The sequence below is a fragment of the Anneissia japonica genome, unplaced genomic scaffold (genome assembly GCF_011630105.1).
Source record: "Anneissia japonica isolate Jap-2015-1 unplaced genomic scaffold, ASM1163010v1 scaffold285021_len193445_cov190, whole genome shotgun sequence".
Taxonomy (NCBI): domain Eukaryota; kingdom Metazoa; phylum Echinodermata; class Crinoidea; order Comatulida; family Comatulidae; genus Anneissia; species Anneissia japonica.
This window is the reverse complement of record NW_022718003.1, coordinates 138,781-153,512: the sequence shown is the minus strand read 5'-3', so window position 1 is coordinate 153,512 and position 14,732 is coordinate 138,781. Positions and strand designations below refer to the sequence as shown.

Here is a 14,732-nt window from a genome sequence, read left to right as displayed (position 1 = left end):
ATATATATATATATATATAAATTGCCGATTGGATAAATGATTTATAGATTTATTTATTTATTAATGATATTTAAATTGATGGACGGATCATTTTGCAATAAATTCATTTTATATAGGCCTATATGGCGGAAGGTTTGCCCAATTACCTCGCTTTCAGTTCAGTGCCTACTTGACACAAATACTCAGCAGCATTTACCTGTCATCACATTGCAATTGCTGTACCGCCGTCGAGCAAACGCACGTATTTCCGTAAATTGACTTTTCATTTCCTCAATTCCTTGTTTCCCAAGAGACACAAGTGTAACTATAGTATTACCAAGTGAATTAAAGAACATTCAAGTTGAACCCAAAACAAATAATAGACAGGTAAACTAACAGAATGACATCCAATAAAATAATAGGAAAAAAAAAAGGCGAGACAGAAAAAAGGTAGACGAGAAGTACTGAATCACGTGTTACAAAACCAAAAGTGTGACGTACGGACAGGTAAACTAACAGATTGACGTCCAATAAATCAGAATAGCGAGACATAAAACAAGTGGACGAAAATTAATGCGAATTGATCACGTGTTTTACAAACAAAAAGTGACTTGATCGTTAATTAATTAAAACTTAACAAGAAAAAGCATACCCGAGAAATGGACAGGGGGAAAACCGAAACAGCTACAGTATTGAACAAACAGACTTAGTTGGCAAAGTTGGGAAATTTGTCAGTAAGAAGTTGGAAGTGAAATCGTTCCCGAACTTGAACATGCTTAAACCAAAACAAGACGGTGTCTAAGTGGAATTTAGTGCATGTGAGGGAGTGACGAGGACGAATATCGCGTCGCGTCGCGTCGGTTGACGACAGTCGGCACCAAGATTTCCGTCTTATTTAACAATGACTTTAGACATAATATTCTATTACTGTTCCCTGGTTATACCAACAATCGGGTTGTGCATGCATGGGCTGACAGTGGCCTATCCGTTGACAGTTTTCTTTAAGCCATTGAGCGTTGTTACATCAGTTAAACGAACTCCTAACTCTGATTGGATGTTATTTTGTATGTATGGATTGAATTAAAATATTAACATCCCATCAGACATCCCCGTAGCTAGACTCCTTGATCGGGAGGCAGTGGCGGATATAGGATTTAGTAATAGTAGGTGGATAATGCGAGCGGGGGGGGGGGTGATTTTGGAAGGGGAGTCCCTCTCATTTGAAATTTTTCTGGAATTAGTAGACGGCTAGACGCTCTTAGATTTCATCTGAAAAGAAGTTAAGCTTAAAATAGAAAGATGTGTTAACAGAGTAACTACTACACGTAAAATGTATACACGAGAAGCACTCAAGAAGAGTGACCATTTTTTTTTGCACGGTAACCGAAGAGGGGTGGTTAGCCACACTATTGACCCCCTTTAGATCCGCCACTGGGAGGGGGAAGGCGGGTTCTGAGGCCAAGTAATAGAAAGTCCCTAGGTCCTCACTGGAGGAAGGGAATGTAGCATGATTCCGAGATTATCCCAGCCACATATTAATGACTGCAATATGGTTTATGGTAATACAGTAAATATTCATGAAATATTACAGATTAAAACATCCCAGAAACACCATACAGAACATTTTGGTTATTTCCTAGTCCAGGTTTTGAGGCCAGATTAACAATCACTCATAAAACTGTAGTCAGGATTGTATAGGTCCTATAAGAAGCCTATGAAAAAAAAGAATATGGTCTATTTGTTCTTATTTTTTCCATACTCATTTATCACTAAGATTTTTACAGGTAGGTTTAACAGGGTCATTCCCCACACCCTTGGCTAAATAGCTGCCATCAGGATCAGCAATTTGTTTAAGACTGGTGTAACAATAGCCTGGCTGCCTTTATTTTAAAGATTTACTAAAAACCATGTATTGCGGAAAATGAAGCTCAACCAGTTTGCACTGGTCCACTCATAGTATTTAAAAGCTAATAATTGTATCGATGAGAAAAAAATACTGTACTGTAAGTTGGAATTATAGGCAGATTCTTGGGAAAAGCATACACATCTGAGAGAAAACATTACCAAACATATCAAAGCCTATTTTTGATTGACTATTAGCAGATGGATTGATTGATTGACTGATTGATGAATTCCGGGTTTTAGCTCTGATATGCTGTTTCCTTTTTCACTTGTACCTACCAATTTTATCTCCTTGTATAATTCGTGTTCCATATAGCTTTCTTTCGTGTTTTCACTTTAATTTTATACTGTTTTGTCGTTGATTTGTTTAAGTGGGCTACTTCATATCAGCCATGCTGAAAGAGCTACCCACTTTAAAATAAAGTTGAACAAATTGATTAATTAATGTCAGTGGCGTATCTAGAAGTCTTGAAATGGGGGTGCTAATGGAGGCGCTAATGGGGAAGGGGGGTAATGGGGTGCTCAGAGGTGAAGTGGGGGACTCGATAATCACTGGAGGCCTCGATGATCAGTGGAGGCTTGATGATTAGTGGAGGACGCTAACTCGCAAAATAAGGTGATTTTGGAATGGCGTGCAGCCCCCCCCCCCTGCATGGCCCCCTAGATACGCCACTTAATAAAGTCTCGGACTCTGAATTAATTACAGACAACATAATACTTGATTGGCTTATATTCTACTATCAATGGCACTGTTAATTTCAAAGCTCAAATCTACATTTCAACGTAGACACTTTTTTAAAATATTATACGTGTCAGTACTAGAATAATCTTAAGCTCTTACATACTGATGAAGCACTTTTATTCATTGATGTATCAATCACTCCACCTTTATTTTAACCATTCAAACAAAAACCGCTCAAATTAAAATATTCGTAAATAGTATCTTAATTTGTTTATGCCTCAAGTCCTGTTTTTACTCTCGAACTATCGTGAGGGTCAGTTACTATTCTGATGCTGCGTAGTAGGATTTATATTTTGTAAGCGAGCCAACCAAAAAATAGGCTTATAAAAGGTTGAAATATCAGCCACATTAAATCAACAGAAATCAAACTTAATCTACAATCAGGGAATGTCGGGAAGTATAATTATTTTAGTCTCGGTTGGAATAAATGGCAATCAAGGCAAAACAATATGGGATTTATATGCTAGAAAGTTGAATTGTGAATCAGCAAAACACCTACATCTATATACAATTATTGCACACACATTTTGAGGTTCAAAACTAAACTTCTTTTGAAAAAATAACAAACATTTGTCAGTAAAATAAGCTTATGGTAGCAGGATTTAGACAAGCTAAAGAATAATTTTCATGCCCATTAATTCTCCTACAAAGCACATATCAATATGAAGGAATGTGTTACTAATCAGTGAACGTGAAAAACCTAACTGAAAACGTGACGAAAATTGTACACATCAGTTTTAAATTGTACGAAGTAGGCATATGCATCACATTAGCACTGTATACTCAATTAATATTAATTAATCATGATCGCCCCTCTCGGTTTCTAACCTAAGAACAAATCCTGTCAAAGATATATAATCCATATTAAACCACTGTTGGACATCCCAATCTATCCACCACTGGTTTTTGTGGTATGTAAATTTTCTGAATTTTTTATTCTGAATCCATTGTTAATATATTTTGAAATAAAGAATAAAATGCAAACGATACAAAATTACAACGCTGTCTATAGTGCCTATTCTGATATAAATCTGATTTTTTTTTGTACACAACACCACTTAGAAGCTTAATGTTTTATCTTACTGAACCGTTATATAATCCCTCTCTGAAATATACACCAAAATTTCTCTACCACTAACTTTGTTGGTGTGAAGACACAAAAGGTGAAACACACACACATAAAATACATACGTTGCCCGATTGCACAATTGTCATCAAAGAACAAACCTATTAGCACTTGATGTTAATGCAGACTTTTGTACACTTTATATGAGTATTTACTGAAATATATTACTATTACTATTTAACTATTACTACCACTAATTCTACTACTATTACTACTGTCATTCTGAATATCATTCCAAAAATGAGTTACACATTTATTTAAAATTGAAATCTAAAAAAAAAATTATATAATAGGGCATTATCAATATAAAAAAAATCCCACAAACAATTATATATATACAACATTAACACAATAAAGAAATTATAATAATAATAATAATATCATCGTAGAATCATGTTGATAATTATGACAATGATGATGACGATAATGCTGCTGACTACGATGATGATATACAACAATATTGACGATGATGACAAATGATGATGATGCCGCTTTGACAATTACAATGATGCTGATAATGATAATGATGTGGAAGATAATGATGCTGATGATTCCGGTGATTTTAATGATGACAATTGGTGATGCGGATGATGATAATGAGGACGATAATCAACCTCATTATCACTACCATCATCCTCGTCATCATCATAGTCATCCTTTTAATCCCAATTTCCGTCATCATAACTGCACTGGCAACAGAAATAAGGACAAAATAGCAAATTTCATTACAAATAAAATAAAAATTACAAAATTATGTTTAACAATAACATAGTAAAAAAATACATAGAGTACCATCATTACACAGATATGTACTAGTAACATGGCTTTTATAGAAAGATCAAATTTGTTGTCTAAGGTAATAAATTAGTCTTGCTCATAATTAAAAATTCTTAAGGCCTGTTTATACCTTAACGATAACGATAAAAAAGCTAAAAAGCAATTGTTCATACAGAAAATAAAAGAAATAAGAGAAGTTTTTACACTAGAACAATTTGATATCGATTTATTTGTTATACGATAACAACGTATTTTGACAAATCAAATCAGATGACGTCAAAACCATGGAAAGACATTAAAATCGTAGTATTAGCAACGATTTTATCGTTTTTCCATGATTGTGACGTCATTTGATTTGATTTGTTAAAATATGTTATCATATACACGATAAATCGTTATCGAATCGTCCTAGTGTAAAAAATTCTCTTATTTCTTTTATTTTCTATAAAAACAATCGCTTTTTATCTTTTTTATCGTTATCGTTATAGTATAAACAGGCCTTTATAGTGGCATTACACTTTCTGAGTATTTAAATATTCTAATGTTAAATTTGAGTGGGTGTTGTCATATGATGATGTTTAAACACACATTATTCATTTAGCTGGCACACCATTCCAAGTAATATACCTTCCTAATGCACATGCACATTTTTACACTATTAGTCCAACATATTCGACATTTGATAAAAGTATACAAAGATAAAGTAACATAATTTGGCCTCCATTGGATGACCTGGAAATCGACCTAATATCTTCTACAGTAAAATTGGTCAGGAAAATCTCAGTAAAGTCTGATCAATCCAGAATACTAATAGCTCAAAGTAACAATCAGTTAGTTCTGATTGGTTGAAAATCTTACAACAGCAAACAACTTAAAAATGGCCATCAAAAATTTGCAGCAAAGATACTTGTATGTTTATATGACCTTCATATACAGAATATTAAATCATCAAAAGAGTACAACTGTACTAGCTTGGTGGTTCAGAAACTTGTTAGATAATAATCTAATGTTTAAATCAATTACAGGGATTTTTTTCTAAAAATAACTCTATTCATTTGGCTTTAAAATAAGTTTATTTGCTCTTCAATGTGAAAGTATAATATCGTATTTAAAAAAAATAAAACATCAACAAATAACTGGTTAATTATCACAATCAGTTTTTCCATCTAATATATACCAGCCTAAGATAATGAAAGAATAGAGTTTTCTACTTAATAGAATTAATATGTGTGTTACAAGTACATCCTGGACTATACATGGCTTGATATGTCTATGGTTGCTGAGATATAAAAACAAGTTTGCATTATTTTTTAATGCATTTCTTTAATACAATTTATTTCTTAAACATTGTTATTTAACAAAAGAAATTTCATATTGGTACACAAGCAGGAAGATTACGCTCAACATACAATAAATGTATATATCTCACAGAGTTGGATGGATCAACCAATAAATGTTCTATTGCAAAAATATAACAGTGATAACAATAGCAAAATATATACAGACCAGCTTCACTACAAAATCATTCAATCGTTCAAACCAGTCCCTCAAGAAAATTCTTGAATTCTCCATCGCGAAGTCTAACAATCTTCAGTTTGGAAATCTTTCAACATTGGCTTCAGTAAACCATATCTGCACCCTATTGAGCCATGCTGTGAATTTCACAATATCAAAAATACATTCTCTCCTCTAACAATCTATATTTAAGCCAAATATGACACATTCTTCACTTTAAAAACCGTTTTCATTTGCTTGGTAGCCTTTGATCGCTCTGACTCATTGATCGTGGGCCCAAGCCGTAACCATGACCGCTTGGAATTGCTGTGCACTGGTACGACTTTGATCGATAAGCGGTGGTCTTCGCACTGCGAGCAGAGGACCCGAATCCTGGCAAGGAGAAGCAACCTTTTCGTAGCACCATACGAGAATTACCTGCCGAAGGGCATGAAGTGAGAACTAAGTGTTCTAAATGAGCCGAGTAACCATCAGAAAGCAGCTGTTGATAAATATAAATGATAAATATCAACAGTGAGAAAAACTGGTAAAAAATATATGCATGAATATTTTACCAAATAAGGAATGTACTCCCTTGTTACCATATGTTGTACTTCATTTAATATTATATGTAATATATGAGAGGAGTAAGAGAATTAAAAAAAATGATATGACTAAACTACTTCTACTCCTTAAAATAGAAGATAGAGAAATTTCAATAATAAACTGAAATAAAATGTATCAAACCCAACACTACAGAGCAATTGTCATGGTCACCTGGCAAAAGGAGGTTTCACATCCAAGGCCAAAAAATGTATAGAATTTTTCATAAGAAATACTCTTTATATAATGAACTTTACCTGTGCTTGGCTCTGGTGCTTCTTGGAAGCTTTGCCAATTATGTATATCTGCTCTGCCTTCATTCCAACTGATGAATACACTGAGATGTCTTTACCAGAACCATAAGCTGCATGTATCACTATACGTGCCTAAACGTGACGTCAACATTAATATTAATCATTATTTGAAGTCAATCGTGACATCATCACTGTAACGCCCAATGTTATTTGCTTATTCCCCAGCGTCCACTAATTTTTCTATTAGTGGACGCGCAGGCCCTCAGGAAATTTTTTCAAGCATTAAATCTAACCTTCGTATAATAATTTTCCTATAGTGTACTATGCGGGGCTCTACTAATTGCTTATTATACTAAATATTTGAATAGTTTTAATCTCTATTTGAGAGAGATTTGACATACACATACATGACATTATTTTAGTTTATATAACTACTTTTGATGTTTTCTTCTTACTAATTATGTTAAAATCATTATCACCATTACTACCACCTACCAACTGCACAATCACCACCACCATCAGCACCACCACCATCATAATCACCAATACAACCACCCTCACCACCACCATCATTCACATCACCACTACAACCTCCATCATCATCATCACCATCAACACCAACAACATCATAATTACCACCACCATAATAATCACCACCACAAAAACCCATCCTCACCCCACAACCTTCATCACCGTCACCATAATTATCATCACCACACCACCATAACATATCATTTTAAACACTTACATTGTCAATTAGGTTTTTAAGGATGTTTGTTTTCTGTCGAAGGGGGTCTGTGGTGATACTGTCACAGAACTGAACCATGCCATGAGGAAAGTTGTGCTGGGCCAGCCAGGCCACAACCTTCTGCTTCTGCATGCTAGGTCTTGCAGTAATGTAAATAACCAGATAGCCCAGTTCCTGCCAATGTCTGTTGAATTCAGAAAAGTAAGACAAAACTCTGTCAGCATTATTAAATTTTATGTGACAAATCTGTGTGATGTGCCCATATATGGGCATGATAATGTCATAATACACCAACATATGGTCATATTACAGTGTTTTGTCACATAAAACCCTGTTTAGACAAAAACAAATGACATGCCTAAATATGGTCACGATGACATCACATTATAACAATATAGAGGCACATCATGAACATATGGGCATACAACAATTTTTAAGAAAATAAATATTATTATTAAAATGAAAGTTTAGAAAAAAGTCATTGTTATTGCTACTGTATTGTGTTCTTGTGTCATACCATTTCAGTTTTACCAATCAGGATTCATTTCTTTATCAAACTATTGGAAACTATGGAATGCATAATAGCCAGATCACATGACTTTTATGAGTACACCACGTTGGCCTCATAGCACTATTGCTAGAGCATCCAAACAATAATCAGCGGGTCTTGGATTCGAATAAATGAGGAAATATGATTTTTTTTAAAATCCTATGTCTTTCCTCTGGCAGAATAAAACTACTTCCATCAATAATTATTTTTTATATTCTGAATGTTAATAAAATAAATGTTAATTAAATATTAATTTTTTTTTAAATGAATACTAAGTAACTTAATATTAATTAACATAAAAAAAAAGTTACCTGACTACATCCACTGCCCCTGCTCTAACCTTGGGGTCACGACCCATAATTGAGACACTTGCGGTGAATGACCCATCGATACTGAACACAACACAGTCAGTGCATGGTGGCAGCACAGTAAGGTAACAATCCGCAGACGTGTGATCCCCCCTGAAGAAATGGAAATAAATATAATTATAAGAATAGAGAGGCAAAGAGGCACTGATTTCAGCCTTTATGTGCATTAGTGTTTTTTTATTGTTGCATGTATATCAACAAAATGGATTTCATCGCAGCCTTTGTATCTTCTTTCTTGTGGCAAAGACAATGTGAGCATACTTATTTTTTAGGAGTATTAGGCTCTACATAAAATCTTCATATTATTTCCATTAAAGTTTAACTTCATCCAATTTACTTTCTCTTGGATGCAAATTATCCCTCTAAAAAGTCCCTTTTTCATCCCCAGTAATTGGTTGTTCTTGTATTTTTATATAATATAATATTCCTACCTGACAACCATCTTGACTGGGTATATACCATGACCAAGTCTGCGTGCCTGTGGTATGATATAATTTATGCGTCCATGGTTGTTGGTAGTGAGTGTGTCAAAGTGCACCCACTCACCGTTCGGAGGTTGGGTCATCACAAAGAGGTCAACCTGCACCAATACAGTTGGGTTAGTTTCTAGGATCATTTATATGATTTTAAGTAACATGTGGCTAATAAACTACAGCACAACTGCAAAAACTGGATTTAAGATTATGAACAATAGGAAAGTACAAAATGACAGAAGGTTAGGCCACATGACCAGGTCACAATTTGAATATCTATATTTTAGCAAGGAATGGTGATGACAAAACTAAATTGTACTCTTGTTTTATTATTATTGTTGAATAATTATTCTGAACATCAACAATGAAAGAACTAGATTTGAGTTAGGTGATCCGCCGCACTTTGACCCACGAGGAAGTGTGCGCGAGGCGGATTGAACAATAATTAAATGCTGATAATGGCAAAATACGCTAATTTAGTTTGTTAAAAAAGAATTTTGAGCATTTTAAAAGATTTACTCATGCGTACGCGCACGTCATGACGCACGTGCGCATCTTAATGTCACTGTTGTTTCCTGATATGAGATATATATGTATCAACTTTCATTGACAAACGCCTGTTGGTGAAGGAGTAATGATCAATCATACTATTTATAATATAAAAATTCAGTTTTTTTTTACTTCAGGATGGCAATATGGTGACGTCACAATGTCCGATCAGCTATTTTATGATATATAAAATCATATCTACAACTCATGTGCTTTTAGAATATGTAATAAATATGGGGGGTCACCTTTCATCCTAAGGAGCTATATTTGATTATAAATAGGCATAATTATAAGCATATGTAATATTTGACGCACGCGTACGCGCACGTTAAGACGCGCAAACAAAAAGTAAGATATCTAACATTCAAACTTGATCTGAAGTATAAGCCCATTTAATATTATTCAGAAATGACAAAATGGTTAAGATGATATGACGTCATCAACGTTTTGAGAAAAGAAATAGAATTTTTTTCTTGTTTTTTAATTCAGATGGCAATATGATGACGTCACAATGTCCGATCAGCTATTATGATATATATAATCATATCTACAGCTCATGTGCTTTCAGAATATGTAATAAAAGTTAGGGGTCACCTTTCATCCTAAGGAGCTATAACTGATTTAAAAAAAGACATGATATAAAGCATATATTAATTTTGACGCACGCGAACGCTCGCGTTATTACGCGCGCACAAATATATAATGTACATAACATTAAACCATGACCTGAAGTTTATACCCACTAAATATGATTCAGAAATCACGACTGATTAAGGTGATTATGGGGTCATCAAGGGCTGGACAAAAGAAAGATGGGGGGGGGGGTAAGAAAAACCCAATATTTTGACCATGATGTCGTCACCAAAATGTAAAAAAAATGTCACATACATGAAAGAGAATTGCCTCAGCTACAACATACTCAAAGTTGGAAGACAATTGATCAAGAATAAGCGAGATACGCTCAAATTCGCATTTGCTAAAATGAGGTCATCAATAATATTCAGTTTGTTGAATTCAGATGGCAATATGATGACGTCATAATGTCCGATCAGCCATTATGACCTATAAAATCATATTTACAACTCATGTGCTTTCAGAATATGTAATAAAAATTGGGGGTCACCTTTCATCCTAAAGAGCTGTAACTGTTTAAACTTAGGCCTAATTTTAGCAAAATTTCATTGTATATCGGCACAAATGCGCTCAAAGGTCACTATGTTTGATGCATGCGTACGGCATTGTTATTGGCCATAGAGTGATTGAAAAGATTGGAAACTTGTCAAAACAATGTCAGGAACCCAAAATGTGACCAAAAAAAATTAATTTCTAGCTTCGCGTAAAAATGCGCACGCATAGTGGTAAATTAAAAAAAAAATTGAAATGCTCAAAATGGCCTGAAACGTGCTCTAATTTAATCTAAATGTGATTTCGAGCATTTTAAAAGTTTGACGCGCGCGTTATGACGCGCATGCGTAAAATTAGGGTAAATTACATTTAACATTGACTTGAAGTTAATGCTCACTTAATACGATTTCGAAATGGCAATTGGTTAGGCTGATATGATCGATAATGTAAAAACGCAAAAATGCGCGTAGATGACGTCACGCATAAATGCGCACTTTGAAAACCTTATTGTGACTATTCCAGGCCAAGCTAAATCTTTGTTGAAGCGTGCATGTATGAATCTCGTGCCAATTTTTAGATATCGTGCTAACAAGAAATGGGAAAAAAAAAGAAGATCTCTGACAATAACAATAGGTGATCCGCTAGCGGAGCAGATCACCAATAAAATAGCAACTTTTTACCTGGGTATTTAATAGTGAGAAGTTTCAACAAACAAAATGGCAATAATTTTTACACATATACATCGATCAAAACATTTTGTTGAAACCGAATAGATTAGTATGTACACGTGCTATAAGAATGTATAAGTAACAGAGGTGTTTAAAAATTGCACAAACATCATCAAGCAATCAGACTAGTCAATTATTATAAAATCCTCTTTTGATTAGATTGTTCAAATACAAAATTATTATCATAAATAGACTGGAAAATATAAGTATGTTACCTTTTCTCCTGTAAGTGTCACCATATCAAGTGAACCATACATAAAGCGAGCTGTAATAATTTGATCATCACCCTCTAGAACCATGACATCATTGGCACGATGATTAGGATGTGTGCTTTGCTAAAAAGTAAACAAAAATAAAATAGAAGTCTGTAAAACACAAAAGTTTGGAAACTATATTTAAAAATATGTATTCATTGACTTCCACCCTCTAATGAATATTCAATACTTCTAAATCAATAACTTCAATAAGTCTAAATAATACAGTATATATTTTGAGTTATGCCAACCCTATGTGTTTTCATTTATGGCAATATTCACATGTCACAGAAAAACTTGTTTAAATTACTAAAATTGGGTATATTTCCTGCACTTGTTTCATTATTTATTTCATTTTATTTATTGGGTATATAAGGAAATTTAAAAAAAATGATGAGAAAAACCATGCAGGTAGTTGGAAAAATGTAAAAACCCACTGTCGCCAGAAGTAAGTGTGACTACATTAAATCTCTTGACAACAAGTAGAAACCAAATAAAAACAGTTTACTTAAATAAAAAAACACACTTCCATGTATGGTTAGCCCTAAGGGCACGATGAAGCAGACATAATTCTTGTAACATACACGCAAGTCTTGATCCCCAGCAGACCAATGGTACACTAACCTGTATTTTAGATAAAACACTAGGGATTTGAATGGGATTGAATATGTAACCAAGAATCTTCACGGGTCAGCGCTTTGGGTTTTGTTTGTTTCAATTTGAAGTGTTGATAGACAGGACCAACAAGATTATTTATAGGAACTGTTTCTTCAATTATCTAGGGATCCCACATCCGGGAGATCTGTTTAAATGAGGTTTCTTAACCCATCTCATTGCTGTAGATAGTGATACCTCTTAGCACTGACTTCCAGGAGACAATTGATGATAGAGTGGTAAAAACTTGTAAAACCATGTAAATATCATAAATTTGTGAAAGACTGATTATTTTCGCAGACATTCTTGCTTGTGGGATTGCGGGAGGTCTTTCTGATTTCCAACCTCCGTTTCTTATACATTAAGATGATTATATTTACGTGATTGATGATAAGGAAATTGATATATTATTAAAATTGATTTTTAAATATTTCTGAATATTACCGTAATATTATTAAGCATTATTATGTAAAACTGTACATTGCTTTCAAAACTAAATAGGAATCAGTAGTGAATCCAGGAATTTTAAATAGAGAGGGGTCCAGGCAGGGACATTTGGGGTCCCAGCATTAGTTGTGGCTGAGGAAAAATGGTAGTAATATTCTTTTGTCCAATTTATTTTTAAATTTCATAAATTTGGGGTTTGGGGGGGGGGGGGTGTGTGTGGACCATTCTTGAATCTGCACCTCAGACTAATAAAGATATTGTGTAATCTGTTTTATATTACTTACTTTCATTTTAACTGCAGTTCGTTTTCTCTGCCACTTTTCTCTGGGTTGGTTTGGAGAGAACATTGATATGTTTCTGTCCCCAGCATACAAACTTGAATGATCATTTTGGAATACCTAAAATAGCAAATTTTATAATTTGAATATAACAATTATAATAATAACAATAATAACTAGAAATTCTCCTTCTACGCTGTGTAGTAAAAGCGTAGCCTCCCCAGAACTGATAAGTAGGAGTTTTCATTATCCAAACAATTTACTAAATAGCGACGACGACAAACACATGAAAAAATATTACAATTTCAATATTAAATTATTAAATTATAAATTTTTGGGGGAATTATGATGGCATTTAGTGTAAATTTCCTGATTAGAGAAATATTCATTATGCAAGTGAACAATTAGCCTATATTCCCACATGTACCAAAAAATAATAGGCTTTATATTCTTATTACCATCTTGCATTGTTCAAAGTTTGAAACCAATCAGACTTACCTAATTTTAGTTAACATGGTAACAAGCATAAATTACCTGATTAGTGAAATATTAATTATGCAAATAAACAATTAGCATATTCACACATGTTCCAAAAACAATAGGTTCAGTTTTCTTATTACCATCTTGCATTGTGCAAAGTTTGAAACCTATCAGACTTAACCAAACTTTAGTTATCGTGATAACAATTTAATAAAATACAAATAAAAAGCAATAAGAAAACAATAACAACTAGTCTGGAGCCGGTACACGATAGATTGCATATTACTTCTGCCACAACTACACAAATATTTACTGTAAAATATTTTTTACTAGTATCAAATTAATTAATATTACTAAAATATAAAAGAATAAATAAATTATCATTATCTGATAATCATCATCTGTACATTTTATATATGTTTTTTTTCATATGTAAAAGGTACATATACGGCTTCGTGGAAGAACACCACCTTGGTGAATGAGCTTCCGTTGTAGAAGAAAGATTTTATTATTATTATTAATCTTCCCTATGATATCACTAAAAAGTTATATTTTGAGTTATACTCATTCATGTAATGTTTACCTATAATAATGGAGGAAAAATTAACTATAAATTGTTATATCACCTTTAAGTCGTTTAAGTATATTGTTCTTGTTCTATGATGTGTTTCTTGAACTTCATTCTTAGGTGCATTGGTTTCACCACAAAGTGAGTGTGGCCTATTTTTTTGTTGATATTTCAAAGCACTTACATACTCCATCTTAAAACATAAATCATCTTAATAGAACCACTGAGAGATCACTTACCTGCCTAAGGATAAAAGCGACGACGTCAGTAGACTCCCAGTAGCTTGCATGAAACAAATGTGGCAATGTTCCGGTAGGGAATGACTGCAAAGCTTCTGGACAGTAAAGGCTATAGTCTAAACGCTTGTCACCCCACCATTTGCTGCTGATGGAGTTAACAACTGTCGAGAGAAGAACATCATTACATTAGACACAGAAACATTCAGACAAACATTCATCTAACAGTCTACACCACATTAGAGTACTAAAGCATAACAGAATGTACATGAAAAAATAAATAAAATTAGATTTAAGTAAAGAATAATAAAGAATTTGGAAGCTAAACGTGTGGTATAGAAAGAAATACCTGTAATTAGTTGTTTAAGTTTTTTAACATATGTGTTTATAAAATAAG

The 14,732-nt window shown here is 33.6% G+C and overlaps 1 protein-coding gene across 1 annotated transcript in view; it reads right to left on the bottom strand.

Annotated features, from left to right (window-relative positions):
- Positions 1–4,973: 4,973 nt before the first annotated feature.
- The window catches only part of LOC117110405 (protein retinal degeneration B-like), a 52,893-nt gene continuing 43,134 nt past the window's right edge, over positions 4,974–14,732 (bottom strand). The window contains exons 14-21 of the mRNA XM_033253101.1: positions 14,339–14,499; positions 13,058–13,171; positions 11,634–11,753; positions 8,975–9,123; positions 8,487–8,636; positions 7,626–7,809; positions 6,881–7,009; positions 4,974–6,522 (exon numbers count right to left, since the gene is read on the bottom strand). Of these exons, the coding sequence (XP_033108992.1) occupies positions 6,271–6,522; positions 6,881–7,009; positions 7,626–7,809; positions 8,487–8,636; positions 8,975–9,123; positions 11,634–11,753; positions 13,058–13,171; positions 14,339–14,499 (1,259 nt within the window). The 3' untranslated portion in view covers positions 4,974–6,270. The remainder of the gene's footprint in view (positions 6,523–6,880; positions 7,010–7,625; positions 7,810–8,486; positions 8,637–8,974; positions 9,124–11,633; positions 11,754–13,057; positions 13,172–14,338; positions 14,500–14,732) is intronic.